We start from the raw sequence: 25000 nt of genomic DNA, 5'->3' as shown, positions 1-25000 counted from the left end.
TGATATATATATATATACATATAATTTTTTAAAGTGCAACGTAACCATAGTTAACTTCAACAAAATCGTATTTTCCAATTGAACAAATAAAAATGAATTAGAAGACCCTGAAAAAAACCTCTCAATAAATCCAATGATAAAATATGTATTGGTGTGCTTATATCAAAGATTTTTTTTATTCGATACTCCGACCAACATCAGATGTAATTATCAGACTGGGACACCCTTGCTTACGGATTGCGTATTAAAATGTCCAACACAGAGTAACAATTCTAACGCTGTTCTTCTAGCTTTGCAGCAGTGAAAGAGTCACTGGATTCTTTACCTTCCTCAGTGTTTTAATGAACACTAAATCAGCAAGTAATGCAAGTTTAGTAAGAAATTTGGCTGACTGTCCTCATTAATGGGAAAATAATTAAATGTGTGGCCTGTTGGTAAATCGCTGCTAAATCTGTAAAATCATCAATACACGTTTCACTGACTTAGCCAGACTTCACTGATATATGACATATAAAAACTTCCTCAACATAGTTTAACTTAACAAAATCTTATAACCAAACACTGTACAAACTAGTATTAGCCGTATTATTGTGTGATCAGCACCATTTAAACCACCCACTATTTGTTCTGTACGTGGCACTAAATACTGCTAGGTGGTAACTAACCTTTTTCCATTGTATTTAAGTTGGCTGTTTGTGATGGTTCTATCACTAAATTAAATTGATATATTTAAAAAAATGTGTTTTAAGTAAACAGTATATTGAATTAGATGCCCTGCTTCATGCTTGGTGGTTGATTTTGGTTGGGGCTTCATCTCTCTCTCTCCTTGTTTATATTAAACTATATTTATTTACAGCTTGTTTACCCAATGATTAGAAATATATAGTTATATAAGGGGGACAAACTCAGGTGTTATAGTTTTTTTTTTTAATCAAACATCACTATTTAGGATCTGTAAATCATATATTATAATATATATTTATTAGAGGTATGAATCATTGCAAATTTGCCAGTAATTATTCTCATCTTGTGAATTTGTATCTTGTTTATCCTGAGACAGTTTGATTAATAACAGTGGATTATGTATAAATGGCATTTCTCATTTCACAAAGAAAAAAATCTGAACTATGCAGGCTTCATAAGTTTTGCCTTTTAAATTAAAGGCCAGTCTGTTATTGCCACAAAAATTACGTATTAATAAATAACTAAATAAAATAAAGTGCTCAGATAATCTACATTTTAGGTTTAGAAAATTCCAGTGTCAGTATTCGAGAACTGCTGAATAAATGTGAACCTTGAACATTGAAATCAAACTATTGCTCTTTTACATTCAGCTGCTGAGGCACAGCAGTCAGTCCACATGTCTGGGAGAAAGAGCAGCTCACTTGTTCTACAGGACTGCTATTAGTATTATTAATAATTACAATATTGCACCAATATTCCTGTTATAATTCAGTCTGGAAGAGCTTATAGAGGAGCATTTTTATTGTATTTGGCTGGATATTAATAAATGCTTAACCATTTGTCTTTAAAAGAAACTTTTTTGGGTATTTTATGCTACTCTGCTCATCCCTGCCTGTACCTGCTCTTCTCCTGTGTTTCCATCAAGTAATGAGGTCAAACCTTTTTTTCAGGTAAAACACATGTACCCAACTATTTGACAAGAAACATAAATGAATATATAAAACACATGTATAAATATAGAGGCTAAATCAAAGAGTGTCAAGAGAAAAACAATCTCTTTGCACAGAAGCTTCTATGTGAATTCCTACCTGGACCCTTTTTGTTTTCTGGCTCCTCCTCTTCCTCCACAAATTCCTCCGGCTCCTCCTCTTCCTCCCCATTTTCCATCCCCTCATCCTCTTCTTCCTCTTCCTCCTCTTCCTCGTCATCGTCCTCATCTTCCCTCATAGCCGGTGAGGTGAGGGTGATCTTGAGGGTGAGTTTGGGTTCTGTTGTGGTTTGTACCAGGATGGCAGCCTCAGGCGAGGAGCTTGTGACCTCGTATTTTTCCTCTGTCAGCTTCTGTAGGGTGTCAATAGACAGAAGTAGAGGATCAGAGGCCAAGGTCACAGACTGAAGAATAAAACACAGTAAAAGTCAGGAGACAAAATCAATCCCAGCCTGCTAAGAAGCTACAGCATCATTGTAAGTAAAATATACGTGAGAAGCATGTAATAACACATTATCTGCTCCAAGACCATTTTTATCAGAATATCAGTTTTTTCTTTTTTACAACATGGTTTCTTAGTGCCAAAGGCATTCAAAAATCTAAATATTCACAATAGGAGACTTGTCAAATTTATAGAAAAATTGATTTCTGTTTTTTGTAATTAACATTAATAAAAATTCTTAATATTGTTAAGCATACTGACTGGAAAACCAACAAATGTGCCGTACCACACACAAAAAAAACTAAAGGAGCAAACATGTGTTGTGTGGACAAAATCAGATACAAAAGCTCTTTCGTTCTAATCTTAGCATGGACCTAAGAATTTATTTATTTTTTTTATCAACCACAAACCCATTTGTGAAATAATCTGCGTGCACTCTGTCCTTCAGTCAAAAGAAATCAATTACAGCTGACCTCTGTGGTCGACAGTGATACAGATGGTAATGAATGTGTGCCAGCATGCCTGGCGGCCACCAGCTCTATTTGATGCATACATGCAGCACATAGTCTGTACACCTAAACAAAGCTGCTGGAGCAGGGTGCTAACATTCAGAATATCCACACACAGACAATCAGGGTTGAGGTCAATTATATTTTTCAGTTACGATTATTTGCAATTATTCATATTCAACTACGATTACGAGCATTTTTTCCAATTACAATTATTTTTTATCCTAAGAAAGTCAATTACAATTACGTTCTCCATTACTGAAGTTCAATCACAATTAATCAGAATTACTGAGTCTGAAATAAATAACCTAATAACCTAATAAAAGTTCACCTTCGTCTTGTGTTAGCATCTCTTATAATAACGGGTCCTAAATCAGCTGTAAAACCAAATATCTATCATCTAATTTCTTATATCTATTCTTCATCTTGTTAGGCTTCTAAATCAATGAAAATATAGCTTTTAATATTTTTGGTGTGAGTCTTTTGTGTCAGTATAGCCCTAGATTTAAGTTTTTTTTAATGATAAAATGTGGGAAAGCTTGATATGAAACATATTTTTAATAACTGTAACATGGTTCCCCAGTTTTGCGTTAAAATTGACAATTTTTATAGAATTTTTATGGCAATTACAAATAGAAAGTAAATTATCTAAACTCAAGCCCAATTAATTACAAATAAGACAGCATAATTGTAATTAATTATCAATTACGTGATTACAATTATAATTGATGCCAACCCTGAAGACTGTAAAGACTAGGGCAGTAGTTCTCAGCTGGTCTGGGCTTGAAACTCATCATCACTCCTTGATAAAAAGCCATGACCCAAATCAAGGATTTGGTTCGGAGGTTTTAAAGAGCGCAACAATGTAAGCTTCAGATTTCCATTCTCCCATGAATGTTTTGCTGGGACAAGAGTCTACAAAACACACTCAGGCAGCTTCCAATTCATAACAAAATGTATCAAGCCAACACCATTTTTACTGTTATTGTTTCTTTCCACTGGTGGCATTTTAAATGTTTTAACTGGACTGATGTCGTTGCAGATAGTAAATTTATCATGCAGTTCACAATAAACAATTTTTTCTAAATAAATGTGTGTGTCCTGGCCCTGTTACAAAGTAACCCAGTCAGGAGTGGGTCTGAATAAAAACCCATCAATCCTATGACTAAAAAAAGCCCTCAGGCTGCTTGTTGTGTTGAGTATGATGGACAGAAAACTAGGTTTTAAGTAGATGCTGTGGAGTTTATAATTGTAGTAATGATCAAATAAAGACCTTCCCTCGTGACTATAAAGGTAGTAAAACTGTATATAAATCAGGTTGATTTTAAAATGAGATTTCTTGACCTCACAATACAAACTAATTATCAAGCCTTAGCCTTCACATGAAAATACCTTTCACCTTTATTGCACTTTGTATCCTCCATTTCCATATAATACAGTGTGATGTTTGATTCCCCAAAATACTCTACTTTGCTAGAATTTAAGTTTTCAAGCCCAGGAGACTGGATCCATACGAACCTGGATTGATTCTTTACTATCTAAACACCATCTGGCTACGAATGTGTGTTGTTTTTTTTACTGTCAATTAAAGTTTTGGCAAGTGTTACAGTATGAGGAGTGTGGAATTAAAAGGGAAAAGAGCACAGTTTAATTTCTTCATTATAAAACAAAAATGATAAAAAAAAATATACTCTGCAGTACGGAGCCATGGAGGTGGCATAGATGAGAAGAAAAAAAAAGGGGGTAATTACCTCAAGATCCCGACTTACTAACTCGGGGTCCGAGATAATTAAGTCGGGGCCCGAGATAAACTGTGGGAACACCATCAGTGGTTTAAAACTAGAATACCCCTTTACATCACGTATTACGGTAAAGCCGTACTGTACCGTGCTTCACCCAATACACACAGTACTGTGCGTTTTGTGTAATTATGAGAAAATGCTACAGTGATTCTTGTTGAAAATTGACACAGAGGTACCTAGGAAGCTGTAGAACAAGAATCTGGTGCAGTGTCCTTAAAACAATTTGATTTTACAATACACCTGTACTGTTGGTGTGATTAATGCGTGCAACTGAGGTGTACTTGAACGCACCATGAGGCATTTTTGGTACGTCTGTACAGTACTGTTGGTGTGATTTGAGGTGTACTTGAAAGCACCATAAAGCTCCCATAATATTACCGTAATACACGATGTAAACGGGCATTCTAGTTTTAAACTGCTGATGGCGTTACTGCAGTCTATCTCGGGCCCCGACTTATTCATCTGGGACCATAATTCCCCCCCTTTTTTTTCTCTCATCCATGTCACCTCCAGGGCTCCGTACTGCAGCAAGTATAAACCAAAGGTTGTTTTTTTCTTTGCCATAGTGTGTATGTAAGTCAGAACATTACAATACTCATGGAGTAAAACACTTTTTTTCTATCACGGTCTTTTGACCAAGAAATATTAGCAATATTATACAAATAAAAGCAATGCGTTCCCCTTCACTCACATACATTAAAGGGTAACAGCAGGCACATTTATGACAGATATAAACTATGGGAGCCTACTTAAATAAAATAGCATTTATTGCAAACTGAGATTGTTTTTTATAAGGGTGAGAACAGTCATTTCAGTTTGAGTTAAAAACACTGACTTTGCACCAACGAGGAGAAGTACGCCTATTCCATTTTAAAGAAAAAAGCATCTCAAAATAAAGGATTTGTGTACGTTCATTCCCTGACCTCGATCTGTGTGGGTAAATTGTGACAGACAGTGTCCAGCAGTGTCTGTGTGGGTTTGTCTCTGCACATCAGCACAAGTTCCAGGTCCATGTCGCCTTTTATCAGGAGTCCTTTGGCAACGAGTCCGATCCTCATCACACCACACAGCACAGCGGTGCTACCAGACTCCCTGTTTTTAAAAAAACACACAGAAAAAACAAACAAATAAAATACAGTTTGCAGGTATTAGAACTATTATTATGCATTGTATTAGCAAAAAATACACAACATTTAAAGACACACACGAAATCTCAGAAAAGAAAACTATTTTGCCGCATCATTAAACCTCTAATCACTTACTTTAACCTCTAAGCATCATAAAATCAGGTTATACATGTTTATACAGAACACTCGGGGGAAGAGGTCAATTAAAAGAACATCTGAAACCTATTTTGCTCAAAATAATAGCACCATTTCAAACCATCTCAGACAGGTAGGACTGAGGATTGAAATACAAGAACCCACTTAACTGCGTAAAATAAGATCAGACAAGGCAATTTGGTAATTTAATGAGAAGTAGTGAACCCTTCACGAAACGATTCACAAAGATAGTCAACCGTGAAGACACATGCACAGAGACCGTAGGGAGGTTCATTCTGAGAAACGAAATACAAGCAAATTAATCCTCAGTGACTATTTTTACCTTTTAATAGTAGACAATATGGGACTGTACGTATTTATCTTCTGAGCTTAGAAACACAGGCTTCAAGAATATCAGGGACATTTTAAAGTCAAGTGAACTAAAGAGAAAATCAGTTTTTTAACACAAAAAGAAGGGGCGTTATTACCAAAATAGAACCATGTAGAATGTACAGTGAGGGAATAAAAGGTTAGACTGAGCATGAGGAAACAGAAACATTTATGGTATTACAAGTTATCTAGATTTAATATTTTGTTTTGTGTGTTATATATCAGTTTTATTTTGCCAGAATACATTTGTCATCCAAAAAATGGAATGGTAAAAAAAATCAACTGCTAATTTTAAACCATTAGAAAGATGCAACACTATATGCATTATTGTGTTTTTATTAATTTAAACCACATATATTATGTTTTTAACTGTAATTTAACACTTTCATTCAGCATTGCATGATAGTTTATTAATTATTTAAAAGTAATGACTATAAAGTGGGTTGGGCAATAATTATCAGTGTTTGAGCAAAAAAAGAAGGAAGAAAAAAGATAATTGTGTCTTTAATTGGAGAGGTTTATTCATACCTCATCGAGCTGTCTATTCTTACTTCTAGCAGTTAGTAATTTGTTCCACTATTGTCTTAAAAGCAGTGATTTTCAGTATTTATCAACCTACAGTATACTTTTTAAAATGTAAAAATTTTAGGCACAGCAAATTTAATTGTATAGCGCATTTCATACACAAGGCAACTCAATGTGCTTTACATGATAAAACATTCAACTGTTTAAAATCAATAATCAATTAAAATCATCAACAAACATTACATCATCAACAACATGACCAAAAATCTCCCTCTCAATCATACGCAGTAGAGAAAAAAGTGCCTTTAACTTTGATTTAAAAATGTTCACATTAGATGATGACTTCAGCTCTGCTGGCAGTTTGTTCCACTTCCTTACAGCATAACAACTAAAAGCAGCATCACCATATTTACTGTGAGCTCTGGGCTCCACTATCTGACCTGTGTCCATAGATCTGAGAAACGTCATGTGTTCTCACCTCTTTGTTCTGGTTAAGACCTAAGATGCAGCATTCTGAACCAGCTGTAGCTGTTTGATGCTCTTTTGGGGGATTCCTGTCAGAAGACCATTACAATAGTCCAGTCTGCTGGAGATAAAAGCATGGACCAGTTTCTCCTGATCTTTCTGAGTCAATAAACCTTTCACTCTGGAGATGTTCTTTAGGTGGTAGAAGCTGTTTTTGTGATAGATTTGATCTGACTGCTGAATGTAAGATCAGAACAAGGTTTTTGACTTGGTCTTTAGCTTTTAAAGATCGAGACTCAAGATACTTGCTGATAGCAGTCCTCTTTTCCTTGTTACCAAAGACAATCACCTCCATCTTGTCATGGTTTAGTTGAAGGACGTTTTCACTCATCCAGCAGTTTACTTGTTCTAATCTGTCACACAACACCTCAATGGGACCATAGTCATCTGGGTTCAGTGACAGATATAGTTGTGTGTCATCTGCGTAGCTCTGATAATCAACCTTACAGTTCTGTAAAATTTGTCCTAAAGGAAGCATATAAAGGCTGAACAGAAGGGGTCCAAGAACAGAGCCCTGAGGAACCCCACCGGACATTGGTAATCTGTCAGATTCAAAGTTTCCAATGCTTACAAAATAACTTTGCTCCTCCAAGTAGGACTTAAACCATTGCATTACTTTTCCATTTAGTCCAACCCATGTTTGCAATCTGTGCAACAAAATTGTATGATCTACAGGGTCAAATGGAGCACTTAGATCCAATAGAATGAAAACAGATACTTTTTCTGAATCAGTGTTCAACCTTATGTCATTCATCACTTTGATAAGAGCAGTTTCTGTGCTGTGATGAGAACGAATGCCTGACTGAAATTTATCAAATATTTTGTTGAATGTTAAGAATTGACTCAGTTGGTTGATTTATTCACTTTGGGTCTTTGCTTCTCAATATGTGAATTTTGCTCCTGAAGGAAACACTGATTCTGAAAAATTGCATTTTTATCTAATATTATGTTTGGCAAGATAATGAGTAGAATCCAAGCCTACTTGGATTCAGTGGAATCCTCGGTTTTATTGCTGGGTTCATCTCCGGGGTCGTCCTCCTTCGTGCTGTCTGCTGGTTGACTGTCAAAATGGACGTGAACGTCACCGCTGCTCTGATCCAGCCAGTCAGAGACGTGTTTGAGGGCACATTCCACTGTAGACACCAGCGACTGCACCGCTTCAAGCTCTTGAGATGTTGGGTAGATGGTGGAGTGCTTCGCCATAACGTGGCGATCATCGTTGCTAAATGAACGGAAGGACCTCTGGAAGGAAAAACACAAACAAAATCAAAATTAAGCTTAAGGGATTTTAAAGATAAGTGGTAAATATAATCAAAAGTATGCCGTATGTCTTTCGTATATTAACAATCCAAGAGTGACCAAGAGACTGACCCTTGTTTTATCAGTTCGTGTTCTAATCAAATTTTGTGTGTTTTGCTGTTGTTTTTTTTTCTTTTTTTTTATTATTCAGTATATTTCTTTCTTATTTTGTGTCTTTTTGTTGTTGCTGGTATTATTTTATTATTTTAATTATTCTACCTCAGTGTAGGTTTTCGGTGTCATTTGGTTGTTTCTGATGTCGTTTTGTATGTTTCTCTGTTATTTTTGTGTATTTTGTAGTGATCTTGTGTATTTTTCTCTCATTTAGTGCATCTTTGCTGTCGTTTTGTGTGCTGCTGGTAATAGTAAGTATCTGTCTCTATTATTAATGCGTGTGCTTTTGGTGTAATTTGGTGTATTTTGATGTAATTTGTCTGTTCTTTTTATTATTCAGTATATTTTCTCTTATTTGGCATATTTTGTTGTTGTTTTGTGATATGCTGTAAGATTTTGTGCAAATATTTTGAACTAGAAACAAACATTATAAAACCCCACATTTTTAATTTACTTACTAATTTTCCTCTCTCTCTCTGTCTCAAGTACCCCCTGTAGTGCCATTGTGCACCCCTTTTTGAGAAACACTGCTTTAAACAATGCTTTTCTGTTGAGACTAATTTCCTCATAGAATACATTCCATGATAAAGAAAAGCAGCCGCCTGAACAATGCATCGGTTTCCTTGTGTCGTGCTTTCATCTTTCCTTCACTGACAAGATGAAACCATCTATTTTTTATAGGAGTGAAATTCATTTTCAGCTCATTGACAGCTCCTATTGCATGTCAGTGACCCTGACACACGTGTTATAGCATGCACGTGATCACACAGCTTTCAGAAATTCATCTACCCCCCCCCCACCCCCCATATTGTTTCCATCCATCCACATTCAATCAGGCACCTCGGCCTTGGGGATTCCTGCAAACGTATCTCAAATGTAGCCCAGACACTCATTTTTTTAGTAGGGATTTAGAAAACCATAGAAACTGGGCCTGAGGTGTGATACACCAAAAGAGCCGAGCAAACAATTGAGAACAGAAGGTAAATAAAACATACTGTATGTAAGAGATGAGAGACGATCAGTTGGAATACAGAATGTATACATGAAGAAACAAGGAGAACAATGCTTGTAGGAATCAGGGTTTACTTCAAAGACAAAAGGAAAAAAAATCATGGAGGAGCAGGTCTAACATTGGTTTTTCTGAATTGCATTCTACAGTTGCTACAAACTAGATGGGCCCCCAGTCTTTGAATGAGAAAACCTGATGAAATCTGTGTCAGTGGTTTACACTCTTTCATGAGTCACAGCATGGCAGCGAGTCGCAGTTTGAAAGGCTGTACTTAAATACTTGAAAAACAGCTCAATCTTAGCTAATGCAATCTAACGCAGCACAATTAGATAAGCTTAATAACAATAAAATTGAAAAACATCAAATTGACTGTATAATACAATAGACTCTGTGAGGCAGCGACATAATTAATAGGTATACGACTCTAGTAACAGATAATTAATGAATGACAAATAGCGTTATTTACAATTATCTGTCTCTCAATGGGTCGTAGCAGCCACTGAACGACTAACAGGTTTATTTCTCTTCTCATAGCTGCAACACATTTGTGTCATTTAAAACAAAACACATGAAGCCCAATTGTAAAAAAGTTTAGAAGACGCTCCTTACATTATTCATTTTACTTCATTTACTACTTATAAGACGCCGCTAACTTTGACCGCCTTCCATAGTTTTTGTTGTTTTGGTTTGACTATGAAATTTACAAAGACACCAGCATTTAAGGGATAATGTCAACTTTTCTTTTCTTTTTCTTGTATAATGAAAAAAATTAATGCAGAAAAACCCTGTGTACACTAAGACCTGATGCCATGCTTGTTGTTCTATGTTGTTCTATGTGCATGTACAGTATACACTACCGGTCAAACACCATCATTTTTCCAGTTATTTATTGTAATTCAAGTCGTGCAAGTCCAATGAATAGCTTGAAATGGTACAAAGGTAAGTACTGAACAGTCAGAGGTTAAAAAAATAACCAAAACTGAAAATTAATGTACATTTCAGAATTATACAGATGACTTTTTTCAGGGAACACGAAGTGGGTTAACAATTTAAAGCTGTTCTGCAGCAATGAGGGTTGAATCAGCTTTGAAAGCTGCTGCTACTAATTCCTACAGTTGTTCCAACTTTTCTTGGTTACTTCCAACCCCCTCTGTCTGCATAGAAGAAGTGTTGGAACACACTGTGGTACCAGACCCTCATGAACATCAGGTGAACAGTATTGTTCATGGATTCCATCATTTGGTTTTCAACTCAAATTGCTCATTTGTTCTATGCTTTCATTTCAGAGTGCAATGACACAATAAAGTGAATCATTTTCAGTAAAAAAGCTGGAAAAAGTGGGTGTGGTGTTCTAAAACTTTTAACCGGTAGTGTATATGTGAAAAATAAAATAAAATTCTAAAGTGGAAAAAGAAGAAGAAAAAAGCTTGATTAAGTCATTATTTGCAGTCGATGCAAAAGTTTGCTGCACTAATTGCCTTTCTTTGTCAGTTTTTCTCTATAATCATCATAAAACTTTAATATGTCACTCTCTCTCTCTCACTGGTAATCAGCTCACAGCCTGAATTGGAAAACCTTTGTTTTCAGGGTTAGGTTAAAAAAAACTGACTTTTTAACACAACTTATATTTAGTAATACTGCCAGTACTCTGGAGGCATGGCTATTCAGGGTATTTAAACACTTTGGTCTTGTAGACAAAGGCATGCCACTCTCTGACCTAAAACCTCAAACCAAACCTTGTCTAGATTAAAATAAACAATAAATAAATGTAAACATAAAACACTGCTCCTATTGTTGCTTGTATTGTTAGATACTTTCAAGTGATACAAGGAGCCTTAGGTGAGAAACACAAGGAGGCGGCTCTCAACAAGCTGCTCAGTAAACCTGCTTATCTCCAGGACCCACATTCGCTTAATTCGCAACACATATCTACTCAGAGGGAAACACATGCTGGGAATCGTAACAAAAACACACACAGAATGAGAGGAGAGTTGACCTTTTCCGAGTGGTAAGGATGGGGTAGTGTGTGAGCTCCTATCAATCTACGTACTTGAAATCCCTAACCCAATCACTTCAGGGGACATAGCGATAACTCCCATTTATTTCAAAGAGACTAAAATAAATCTCACATTTACTTATTAACCTTGATCTTTACTATGACCCTACATAAAACCTTCACTTTAATTTTCAACGACCAAGCCAACTGTATTTCCCTCAAAGGGAAAAAGGTCCTAACAAAACAGAGTACCCTCATCACACTCACGCACACACTATGGTAATGCCGTTTTTCATCCCATTCTAAGATGAACCAGTGACATTCTCCCTCACTGTGGTGGAGTCATTAACGAATGAAAAACAAGCTCTGCACAATCACTGCAGCTTCCTCACAGCATGTAGAGTTTGGCTGCTTCACTCCACTGGGAGTCACCACTCACGCTCTGACATGGAAAATTCAACAGACAAGAAGTGGGTCTAGGTACAACAGAAGGGCAGACTGGTATTCAATGTAATTGTTTTTGTGCTTTGGTTTTCTGGCCCATTTTATTGTGTTTAATATCTAATAAGTTTTACTTGTTTGTGTAGGACCCAAATAACTTTGAATATTCCACAGATATCAAACTTATTCCAAAGTTGCTTCTCTGGATATGGTCATGAGTAGGGCTGGGCGATGTGGACCGAAACTCATATCTGGATATTTTTTCTCAAAATGGTAATATATGATATACTGTAAATCGACATTATTAACTCAAAATCTGACCAGAAAGACAATTCTGGGCTACATTTGCTGATGCAAAATGCCTCAAAAGCACATTTATTAATACATAGCCCTAACACTATATATTCCGTTTTTGGCTTTTCTCCAACATGTGCGAGTGAGTTCTGTAGTGTGGCTTGTTTAAGAGAAGGTCTGAGTTAAGAAGCACTCAGCAATTCATCTAACTGTGCTTTTCTGAGAAGTAGCAATGAGTATTTTGACACAAAATAAGCTCTAATATATATATATATATATATATATATATATGTATATATATATATATATATATATATATATCAATATAGGCAATATTGCAATTTTCTATATGTGAAAAACAGAAAACTCGATATATCTTCAATCTTGATATATCTCACAGCCCTAGTCATGGGCAATACTTTGTATGGGAGAAAAGAGACATTGAGTTCATTTATGAACTATACTATTGATTAGAGGAGAGCGATATTATCGGCCATAAAATGTAATATCGTTTGACATCGTTATCGGTTTTTCCATCAATATGGAAAAACTGATATTCAATTCAATTCAACTTTATTCATGTTGCGCAAACTACAACAATAGTCATCTCAAAGCGCTATCAAAATTTAAATTCTCAAAGATAATTTTGTATGAGCAGTTGTGTGAGAAAACACATTAAACACAAATACATTAACAAAGCTGAAAAAGTATTCCTATTTTGCACAGATGAAGTTTATTTGTGAAATAAATCCAGTGTGGCATCACATTAATATTAGGATTAACCATGACCGTTTCATGGAGTAATATGTCATGTGACCTACAATTAGTTGGAGGGCAAGGGAGTGTCTGTATTTATCAGTATCGATTAAAATCAGAAATCGGAAAATCGTCAGAAAAGTTATTATCGAACATCTCTACTAGTGATACTTGTTTTTTTTTTTTTTTTTTTTTTTAAACAAATATGCATCAAAAGACTAGAAGTTATCAGTTGATTTCAAGAGTATACATTCTTGTTCTAATGTTGATGTTCTGTGCGTGAAGCATTAGAGTTACGTAATGTTTGTCTAACCTAAGAAAGCCTTGTTTCTTTGTGTGGCTTTGATCTATTCATCAAACAGGAAGTTGCACCCATAATCAGGAAGTAGCAGCCACCGGAAAGAAGTGAATAGCATCTATTTAATATGTCTCACTATTAAGCTGGTGGAATATGAGAACACAAAATAAGAAAGGGCTTTCGGAGACATTTCTAGGCCATCAATATTCTAATTTAGTGTTGCTGTTCTCAAAATACCACATCAAGACATTCCAGTGTTGTACTTTTGTGGAAAAAACAAGGAACTGTTATTACCGGTTAAAAGGAGAGTGTTTGAATAACAAAAACACTAATTTGCAATATGTTTTATTAATGTATTCTTGTAAATCAAACGATTCATTCGAAAATTAGCCTGGTGTGAATATTCACAACAAAAAATTCCAATACAAATTATCATACAGAAAACATGATTGAGTGTGTGTGTGTGTACATAAAGCTGTGTGTGTCTCACTGAGCAGCGTTAAACAGGCCAACAGGCGCAGGTTTTATGAGGCGTTTCAAATGGGTGAATCTGATGCCATAAACCACAGGGTGAGCAGAGTGTCGTATCTACGAGTGTGTGACGGCTCCACATGACCGCAAGGGGAGTCGCTGCCCAATTGCTACACTCACCATGTAAATCAGAACCGTTAAGGAGGGCCTTATGACAGGAATCGACCCTAGAGGCAAGAATGCGCCAACATTTTTTTTTTTCTTCTGGCACACCTTGGGATGTGGGATAAAACTCATACTGGGCTTAACTTCAGACACGTTAATCCCAAATACCTGCTTTAGGTACTACCACTCACTCGTTCCCCCTGTCCACAGGCACCACCATTATAGCTAAGCTTCATACTTGTCACTGGCTTGATTACACAACATAACAAGCACGATATGTTCTACAACTTCACATCTCACCCTCACTGTAAAATAATCTATTCTTCCCACCCTTTCTATTTCCTAACTTGAGTCTCTCCTCCCTGCTCCCTTTCCCCTCCCTCTCCACCTAGGTGTAACACTGCTCTCCCTTTTTATATTCTCCCTATAATAAAATATTTCTTACCCTTCCTTAGGGAGGGCTGGTGATGGTCACAATTAAGCAATAAAATAAATCAATTTCTTTTATTGCAATAACAAAACATGCATTGCTGTCTCATAATGATTGCACTTTTTGTAGTGTTGACCTTTGACAGCATGTGCAGACAAGTAGAAAAAAGGATAAAAACAAAAAGAACGCACCAACATAACGCTGCGGACGTTTAGACGGCTGACGAGATAAGCTAGCATCTGCAGTAAAGATAGAACTGAGGGAAGCTAAAGAACAAGAACGCTTTATAATCATATTTCATTATATTTGTGTCGACTGTTTAAAGCTAATGTGGTCGCTGACAACCTCATAATTTTGGGGTAGATTAAATGAGATGTGCTTTGTCCACAGAGGCAATTTTTATTAACTAAACCAGATGTGATGATTAAATCTTGAGGATCATGATCTGACAGCCACAAACAGCCCCAGTGTCATTATGGCTTTGTGTCCAGTTTCAGTATGTTGTTTCGTTCTTTTAAATAAAATATTAACAAATCAAACTGTTTTACAACAATCTTTCCTTGGCTAAGTTTCTGAAACAACTAAAGTTAGCAGTAAATTGATGTGTATTAAATTTTTGGTAAAGACATAACCAACTAAGACTGTGTAATTAATCAAAATTAAACAACAATTTTAATTATTACACTCAACGATTACAAAAACAACTATCGAGAAAAAGACAATTATTTAAAAATATATATATATATATATTTTTTTTTTAAAAAAAAATATTATACATATATTAATTTTCTAAATAGGGAAGTCAAATTCTCTTATATGGGAACACTTTGGGTTTGACAATGAAGACCTAGAGCAGTTTCCCAAATTGTGTTGCCCCATGAAACACTTAGCCTTTATTTCTTATGGCAAGAACCCTTAGCAAGTACCCTTAGCTCATGTTATGCATTATTTGTGTCTGCATCCTCATCTAAACTCTTTCCTTAACATTAACCTTGAATTTAGGCCTTTTTATTCATTTATTTATGATTTTTTTGCTCATTTTAGAATTTGAACTTCGCCTTTTGGTGTATTTTAAAGAGTTGTGCCAAATCATTATTGATGGATGAGAAAAAAAATGTTAATAAAATAAAATAAACTGACAAATGTTTCAGTGTACCTCCTGGGAGGTGTTCAAGTACCCCAAGGGGTACAAGGGAGGGAACCACTGATTTAGAGCAAAGTTTTGTGCAAAAGTGAACATACTTGATTTTGGTGTTTGAACTCTTTATACAATATATTTTACATTGTTTTGTACAAAAAATAAATAACTTTTTGATTGATAAATAATCATTTCAATAACCGTAATTTTAATTATGACTATAATTCTATAATTGAGCAGCCCTATAATCAACCTTGTGTTTCAGACAATAAAAATTTAGAATATTTTTCAGATCTTCAACCAGTTAATTTGAGACAAATATGAATGATATCCATATTGGGCATTATTCTCCCGACTTTTTTACGCACTGGCAGTTACGCACTTCTCTCTTGTGCGTATTATCTGGTCCAGGCTCCTGACACGCCCACCGCGTGTAAATCAACCAAAATGAAGGAGGTCTGAAGTAAAGGAGGCGGACTGGGCATGATGTCATTTTTTTTGGGCTGTCAAGAAATCACAGAATATGAAGTTTTCCTAACACTTGTAAATGTCCTTGAAATCCCTGACAATGATAAAGTACACTTTTAATTTGAAACGCCTTAGTTGATAAATAATGTAACAGGTCGATTTGATCAGATTACTGCAGGGTGAAGATCGGATACAATTTTCTGTCTGAGCTACAGTTAAAATCTCTCTTTTTCCCCTCAAATGAACGAACGATAAATGGATGTTTGTGTGGAAAGCTGGATATTATTAACTTCTTACACATCCTCATCATCATCTGTCATCATTGTTTCACTTGTTATTTACTCTTGTAGTGGATCAAACTGTGGCTTTACGTTGTACACAGTGTTAAAATAGTTGGACATCAGTCTGACGTCTGTCAGAGTGTCATTGTAACGAGCTGCAACAGCTGACGTGCACATTCGGCACAGCTAAACAGCTCCGTGACGCTGCTCTCACTCCCTCCCTGAAAAAGGATTGGACGACACGGGTAAAATATAATGAAATGCAACACGTTTTGTCCCGTCTAGAACTGGGAACTGTGAACATATTAGAAATGCTGATGGTCAATCCTTTGGTGTGCTTGTGTGACTCCCCCCACCCCCGTGACAACGTGACAGTGTTACTTTGGATAGATTCTTACCGGGAGTCTCTTCTGCATTATTATGAGTCCGTGTGGCTTCAATTGTAACTAAGTCCAAACTTCTAGTGCAATATAATGTTTCACCTATTGGGGCGCTGCATTTATTCCAGGTTCAGAAGAGCGTAACAGGAAAAGAACTTAAGCACACGGGAGATTGCACGCAAGGCCAGATTTGAGTGGGAATGTGATTGCGTAACTGAGATGGAGGCACGCAGTGACTGACTTAAGTACAGGGGGAGAATAGCACACAGCCCGAAACAGTGACGCATGTGTCAGCCGGCAGAGAGGAAAGGGGGTAGGTGATTCAGGGAGTGACTCTGTGGTTGATCAATTGCAGGTCTAGTGCATGCGATTAATCCCGCAATTAATCTGTGTGCCCCGTGTCTTGAACCCTCACTTGGTCGAGACTTCTCACACACACCGTCATGGACCATCGCTGCGTGGTGCTTTTAGACCACACACTTACCAATTACACTCTATTTCACGCTTCAGCTGGCAGGCACATGTTACATAACCACATTACATGACATTTACTACTACAACTGTGCGCGCTAAACCAATGTGCACGACTACAAAGCTGGGAAATAGAAACATATTTAACACAACAGAAATCTAACAGTATCAAACGCAACAATAAAACTGCAATCCCATTCCTTTGTGTATTATCTTCTACAGACGTATACGCTCATTCCACTTTGATCTATTTCTTCTGATAACCCTGAGGAGTTCCATTCTTGTGCCCAACAATAAAACCCATTTTTAGGTGATGGTGTTTCCACCAGGCACTTCGCTGACAGAAAATGATCTTTACTTAACAGGTATCAGAATCTGGTTTTCTGTCTGTGGCTGTCAATCTTTTTCAGGCTTTTTCAGGCTCATCTCATGTCAATGTTTACAATGCAATGATAGAGAGAATGCTCTACACTTCGCTCTCTTAGCAGCTGTGCAACAGCTGCTTATTGCTCTAAAAGGGTCATTTAGGAGAGATTTAATCATTCGGTTTTACTTTTTAAGTGTTGGCTTAGTGCTTAGATGGTGTCAGTGAAGGGAAAAAAAGTGAGTTAGGAGGGAAATCCTATGTCGAAAAAAATGCTACTGCTGGGGGCACCACTAGTGTATGCCAATAAAAACAAATACATAAGTTAATAGAGAGAAAAAAAAAATCAAATCTACTTTATAAATTGAAAAAAAACAAGACCAATAGAATAATAAATCCCACTGAGAGAAAGCTGAACCCAGGAAAATATAAACAATATCGCACCTTTTTAAAATAACTAATAACTGAACCGTCTGAATATATGATGGAGAAAAGTAAATTAAAACTACAAAATCCCTTCATAAAATAGGCTCGCAGTGATGGGACAGGAAGGATGGAAAATATATACGTTTTGCCTTCCCCGCTTCATCAAGCAGCTTGCAGGATTATTGCATTAAAAATACTGTGATTTATCTGCACCGTGCCTGGCAGGCCGACCAACCACAATCTGCTATCATACAGTTTTTCTAACACGCCCCCTCGCTCTTTTACCGTCTTTTAAAGTACCACATTTACACCGTCTCATGCACGTGCATCCTGTAACACAACATCACACACACGTCAAATGGCAGAAGTTAAAACCACAAAGCAAAGACAATAAAGACTATTACAGAATGCACGACTGGATCCAACTCTACAAAATCTCAAATAGAAATATATAGAGCATGTCACCAATATCCCTCATTTGTCCTGTCTCAGCACAAATGACAAATGTCTAAAGCCTGCGATAATTGCCTCTGAACTAAGAAGATCCAGCCCCATTTGTACAAACAGACAGAACTTTAAAAATATGATTTATGTAGTTCATCCTTTGCCTTCACTAATGGGTTGTCCTGGTTTAAAAGGATTTTGCCCACCACCAACTCTGACGTAATGGTAAAAGCAGAGATGGGCAACTTTTATCACAGTGGGGGTCACAAAAATGTAATAGTCTAGACATATGATTCTCAAACTTTTTTGGCCCAACGACCCACTTTTCTTTTATTTCTGGTCATGTACCCCCTTTGTCTGATTTAAATGTTTTTTGCTCAAAATTCTATGAAAAAAGCAACTATAAAGCATAATGATGGAATTAAAGAGTAATAACACACATTTTAAATAATCTAAATTTGTAAATAAAACAGTATTTGGTGTCTCCAAAATGAATATATTTCTTTAGTTTTGATCATTTCCGGTCATCTCCCGCCCAGCGTGGGACCAAGACTGACCCTCGTATTTTCAGTTCATGTTCTAATCAAGACTATCTCCATCATCATTATTATGATTGTCATTTTTAACTAAAAAAAATTAAAATAGACACTATAAAACCCCATATTTTTTAAATGTTTTCATTTGTTAAGTTTCCATTTTCTCTGTCTCTCTCAAGTACACCCTATAGTGGTACACATACCACCATTTGAGAAACAACGGTCTAGACCAATGGGTCACATTAGGAGAATTCATCTAAATTTGTTTATTTTTGTTGTTTTGCTTTTTTTTTTTGAGTCATTTATGTGCATTTCTGTTTGTCCTTTTGTGTAATTTTCAATCATTCTGTGTGTTTTTGGAGACATACTATGCATTTTTGGATGATGTTTGATGCTTTTTGAGGTTTTTTTTCAGTATTTTGTGTGTTTTTATTGTCCTATTGTGTATTTTTCTAGTTTTTGGAGATGTTTTGTGCATTTACTTTGGAGGCAGCATGTGGCAGTTGCCCATACCTGGGATAGAGTGGTGTCTGTAGCAAAGTTTTAGCCATCATAGTCTTATAGTACCTTGGTCACAATTCTATTCTTTATTTATGTATTTATTTGTATTCACACTGTACCTAACTAGGAAACTGTTTACTCTGTCATTTGCTCTGATAGCATATAATTTTAAGTCTTCAATATCAATGTAACGAAACCTTCTTGTGGTGAAACTTGCTGAAACTGAAATTAGACATGTATGAGGGTCCAGCTGTGTTACAAAGATAATCTGCAGAGCTGTGTGTAAGACCTAAAGGCATTCATAAAGTGTGACCATGTGTACGCAGTAAAAATCAAGGGAAAACAGTCAAACACATTTGTCTGCTGTGAGGTTCATGTGATGACGCCGTCATCAAGGTCAGTCCTTGAAATCTCATAACTCCAGATTAATCACAGTGGTGTGTTAGCGACAGGCACCAGTCCTGTTACTCTGTTATTTATGAGCCCAGCTGAAGCCCCCTTCTGCAATGTCCAACCTCTGCACCTTCAATAACATCTCTTTTCCTACCCTCTCACTTAATCTTCTCCTCCCCCATCCCACCTTTTTCTTTCCTCACCTCCCTTCGTCATTCCTACACCCTCCTCCAAAACACTCCTCTGCTTCTGTCCCTTTTGTACTCATTTTTCCTCTTTCCTCCCCTTGTTCTAGTTTTTAATAATTCATTCTCTGTTCTGCCCACCTCTCAGGGGAACAGCTTCCACCATCATGGGCCCAGACCATTAATCAATCCCTCTTCTCTTCTCTTCTCTATCTCCCACTACCTTTCTCAGCTCTTAACCTCCTTTTCCTCTGTATTTCTGCACTCTGAATGTCTCTTTTTGTGCTTTCAACACCCTTTCTGATTCTCACATCTCATGTTTCATCACTCATGTTTTTATGGTCTTATCTGCTTCTCTTTCTTATGCTTTTCTTGCACTGCTTCTTTGATCTGATGAGCCTTTCCTCTTCTTTTAGCTGCACCTCCTTCCTCCCATAAAGAGCCATTTATGTCTGTGTCTTACATAAGAAAACAATCTTAAAATTTGCACTTGGGTAAGTCATTGTCCATGTGAATATTAAGTAGACTTATTTTTTTTGGCAGTTTGTATTTAGCCAAAAGTACAGCAAAACAATTGTAAAATTAGAAAGTACTGTATGTGAACATAAAGGTAGGAAAATCATGAAATGTGTTTTTGGTAATCAGTTCTCTTCTTTTAAAATGTCCCCTTACACGTTCTCACATGCTTTCCAATCCCTTTTCCTCCAAGAAAATCCCGTTATCTTGTATCCAAAAAAAAGCCAGGCTCCCCACTCTTATCCAGCATCTATCTTTGCTGTTGAGTCTCAGTACAAATTATCAGATTGAACTTTTACACCCTGCAGTAAGCCGACAGTTTCACTCTGGCTAATCCACTAAGACACAAAAAAGAGCCCGTAACAAACAGGGCAACCACCACAACAGTAGGTGTTATTACCATGCCTGCAGGAAGAGTGGGCTCTTGTTTCCTTCCTGCTCACGCCCACTTCTGGAGTCACTGGGCGCGTTGTGGTGGAGGGCGCAAGAGCAAAGGGAACCGGTCAGGAAGTGAATATTGCGTTGCCTCTGCTCCTCATGTGCTTGCTTCACAAGACGTTGCTTCTCTGAAAGACAAAAGTCGAGAACTCAGTCAATACTGAAATGATGACGAGAAGAAGCTTCAACAAAAAGGAGAAAATGGAAAACATGGAGGATAAAACTGATATTTCGCTACAAATCAAAACAAAACATAAACACACCTTTTCATTTAGCTTAAAGGTGTCAAACTCATCTTAGTTTGAGGGCCACATACAACCCAGTTGAAGTGGGCCAGACTCGAGGAGTCCATGTATTTGTGAAAGAAAAAAAGCTGTGGTGCCGCAGTTTGCACTTTAACGTGTAAGACATTTCTTTTTAAAGTCTCTTAAAATTCCTTGAATTTGCAACACATTTTCTGTAAATTTGTAATGCAATTAGTCAGAATTCTATAGCAATTATATGCCTTTTAGAGTATTTTATTCATTCTGCAGTTTAATGATTGACTGCTGCCAATGACATTTTGTTGTATTGTTTAGAGCTGGGAAATATATCGAGATTCAAGATATATCGCGTTTTCTATTTTGGCAATATAGAAAATGACAATATTGACTATATCGAGATATATCCATATTTATACAATCAGACAGTAAAAATCACATCATGCAAGTGTTTAATAATGTTCATAGAGTACGGCCAAACAGTGTCCTTTACAATTTTTCCGAATTTCTAAAATGTATGTTTTATATACTAAATATTATACGTCTCAAAACAGCATGAAAAGCTTAGTTAGATGATCACTGAGTGCATCCTAACCCAGACCTTCCCCTATATAAGCCACACTATAGAACTCACTCACAGGTGCTGTCCTTTATAGGAGAAAAAGCCAAAAGTGGGACATATTGTGTAGCTATTAATAATGATAATTGTGTCTGTGTGGCATTTTCCATCATCAAAACCAGAATTGTCTTTCTAGTAAGACTTTATTGAGTTGAAAATATCAAAGTTTATATCGTATATCGCCATTTTGAGAAAAAATATTGAGATATACAGTAAGTTTTGGTCCATATCGGTTAGCCCTAATATTCAATATTAGTGCAAATGATGTAGTTAGTACTACAAGACACATTGTACTTCGGTGGAGTTTTGAAATTTGGAGGGAGTGAGATCTACTGTACAATTATATGATGATTTACAAAGAGCCATATTTATGCCGTAAATTTTAACTTTGATTAAAATCTTCCAGCGGGCCGGACTAGATGCTCTGGTGGGCCAAATTTGGCCCGTGGGCTTTAAGTTTTACACATGTGATTTGGCCTTTTATTTCTCTGCACACACTTAGAACAGAGGTGCATACCCCATCCTGGAGTTAAACATCTGACAGACTGGCTGATTAAACCCTTCTGTGAAAAACATGGACACACATTGACCCATGCACGCACACAACCCTATTCATATTTCATGAGCATCCTGGATACCAAGGAATGGCATGTAATACCAACACGCTCTTTGTTTTATACAATGAATCTGATCACACCATCACAAACACGCCCGGTTGTTAGATGTGTCGACTGTTTCCTTGTCCTCATTTTCCATCACTGTATTCCAGACTACCATGTATACAACATCTAATCATTGTAGGAAATAAAGCGAATGCAGTAAGCCTCGGGGAGAGTAATAGCTCCAGAATACACGTTTGACATTTCAAACTGCTTTGGTAGAAATAGCAACAAAGAAATGGCGTGAAAAATGACTACAGGACGTGAGCTTTGTACTTTCTTTTTGTTAGGGTTGATCTAAACTTGCTCTAAACGTTGGGGATACTGAAAAAGAAAGATTTGACAAGTTGGCTAATTCGAGCTTTACAGTGCTTGCTAATTGATTGCGTGACTACTCAATCAAAATGTACAACAATAGCTTTCCTTTGTTTGTTTTTTTGTGTTTTGCAACTTTACCAGGCTTGTTCTTTTCTTTAACTAAAGGACTAATGTAGTGTTTGGGGGGGGGCAGGAAGTCAGCTCTGCAGGAGCTCAGAACAATCAAAACAAAACCCAATGAATGATGAAAGCTACACAATTAACCTTTCAGCGGTTTTTTTTTATAACTGGTATAAAAAATGCATGACTTTCTAAAAATGTAAATCATATGGCTCCACAGAGTAAACTAAACATGTTGTGCTGCTATAAAAGTACCCTGCAGTTTTTATAAACACAGAACAAGCCAAGGTGAACAGGGACAACGTTCCTATTCACAACATTAAATGTCAACAGTATCAGTGCTGACAATGCACAGGCACTACCGGCCACAGGCACACCAAAGCGAGGGCATTTACAGAGCCGTGCAAGTCCAAATGCAAAAAAAGAAGCAGATTTTTTTAAAATGAGGAGTTTTGTAGGTGGTTTCAGCAAAGTGTGATGTCATTAATGCAATATATGTCTCTTTAAATTACACTAAATTTATTTAAATAAGAAATTGAAAAGCAAAAATAACATCTAACTTTTAACATGCTCTTTGGGTGTTGCACTGTGGCTGTATGTACGCATGTGATAAATGCATTTAAAGCTATGTTTAAACAGCAGGTCTTGCACAGCTCAGATTTTTGTTTGTGTACTTTTTCATATTTCACAATAAATGCCACCCAAAAGTGACCTGCAAGCGCAAAAAAGGTCCTGAGAGAATAAGTGACCACGCACAGTGTTTACAGAAGTAAATATCAAGGCATCTCATCCCAGCGTGTGTGAGACCCTGATAATAAGTATAACATGATGAATATTTAATAACTCTAAGACCTCACTCTCCTTTCCCCTCTGCTGTGGCTTTTTACCCCCCACCGCTCCTCTAGGGACACAGGATTGCAACGTTTATCGCATTACAATGACATAAATGTGACCTAGCCGTTCAGACAACAGTCGCATTGCAAAATATCATATAAGAATCGGATTTAGGACCACATATGAAAGTGGCCTGGGTTAGACTAAAAATAAATAAATAATTGGATTTGTGCTGTACAATCTGTCTTTACCAAATCAGATACAGGTCTCATATGGTCAAAAAATACAAAATAAAGCTGATTTGGGTCCATTTGCCTGCAGTTTGAATTGCTCCTAAGTCCCAAATAAGTATCTTAAAACTGGTGCATACTACTTTTAAAGATCCTCGATTGTCGCTGATTGCCTTTAGTTTATGCTAACACACATGCTAACCTTGCAAATATAAATGCATCACCGATCACTGAACAGCGTCTCTATTTGTAGAGGGTCTCATCACCTCTATCCTTCTATCTTACTGCCATCAGCAGCTCAAGAGTTAAGCACAAACGATGGATTGCTGGTCTCTCCAGAAGATGACCTGCTGGGAAACTAAACTGAGAGGATGCTGCAGACTCTCGGTCAAACCTTGTGATTTAAAGAGTGAGAACTAGTTGAGTAGAAGGAAGAGGAAGGTGTGCAACAAATGAGAGAAGGCAGAAAGACGATTGGAAATTACCATGAAGGGAGGCTCACAGGATGGAGCAAACGGACCAGGGAGACAAAGTGCGACACAATAAGACAAGTACAAAGTGATGCGAGGGGCCGAGGGGAATCGGATAAGCAGGGCAGCTAGATATTGAGCTGGCCCCTCGGGCGAGCAGACTCCAGCAGAAGCCTTTCCTCATTTTCTCCCCAGCACTCCCTCCGAGGAGGTGTTTGCTGTCGGTCAGCCACACTGACAATTACCTCCTCTGCACACCTGGCACTAACAGCGTCTCTGTGCACCGCTGATTTGCCAGTAATCTTACAAGCCAACATTTTCAGCTGCAGGGGGCAAAGCTCCACTCCAACATGGCTTTGCCACTTAGGACTCTGTATACATGATTACTGAGCATGCACGCAGACAATGACACAAACACAAATACCTTGCTAAGAAGCTAAATTACACTGAAATACCCACATTTCATTCTGACTATTAGAATAATGCAGAGCTAAACATTCATTTCGACAGCAGCACAATTTTTCTCTCTCAAATTTATTCAAACAAAAA

At 37.0% G+C, this 25000-nt stretch overlaps 1 protein-coding gene across 2 annotated transcripts in view; it reads right to left on the bottom strand.

The window, feature by feature from the left end:
• strbp (spermatid perinuclear RNA binding protein) overlaps positions 1-25000 on the bottom strand; it is a 108441-nt gene that overhangs the window by 24665 nt on the left and 58776 nt on the right. For both annotated transcript variants that reach the window (XM_028463133.1, XM_028463134.1), the window contains exons 3-6: positions 20904-21069; positions 8110-8369; positions 5349-5517; positions 1773-2025 (exon numbers count right to left, since the gene is read on the bottom strand). In XM_028463133.1, coding sequence (XP_028318934.1) covers positions 1773-2025; positions 5349-5517; positions 8110-8369; positions 20904-20906 — 685 coding nt within the window. In that variant the 5' untranslated portion in view covers positions 20907-21069. The remainder of the gene's footprint in view (positions 1-1772; positions 2026-5348; positions 5518-8109; positions 8370-20903; positions 21070-25000) is intronic.

Source organism: Gouania willdenowi, chromosome 12 (genome assembly GCF_900634775.1).
Source record: "Gouania willdenowi chromosome 12, fGouWil2.1, whole genome shotgun sequence".
Lineage (NCBI taxonomy): Eukaryota > Metazoa > Chordata > Actinopteri > Blenniiformes > Gobiesocidae > Gouania > Gouania willdenowi.
Note: the sequence above shows the minus strand (reverse complement) of the source record. Positions and strands in the feature narration are given on the sequence as shown.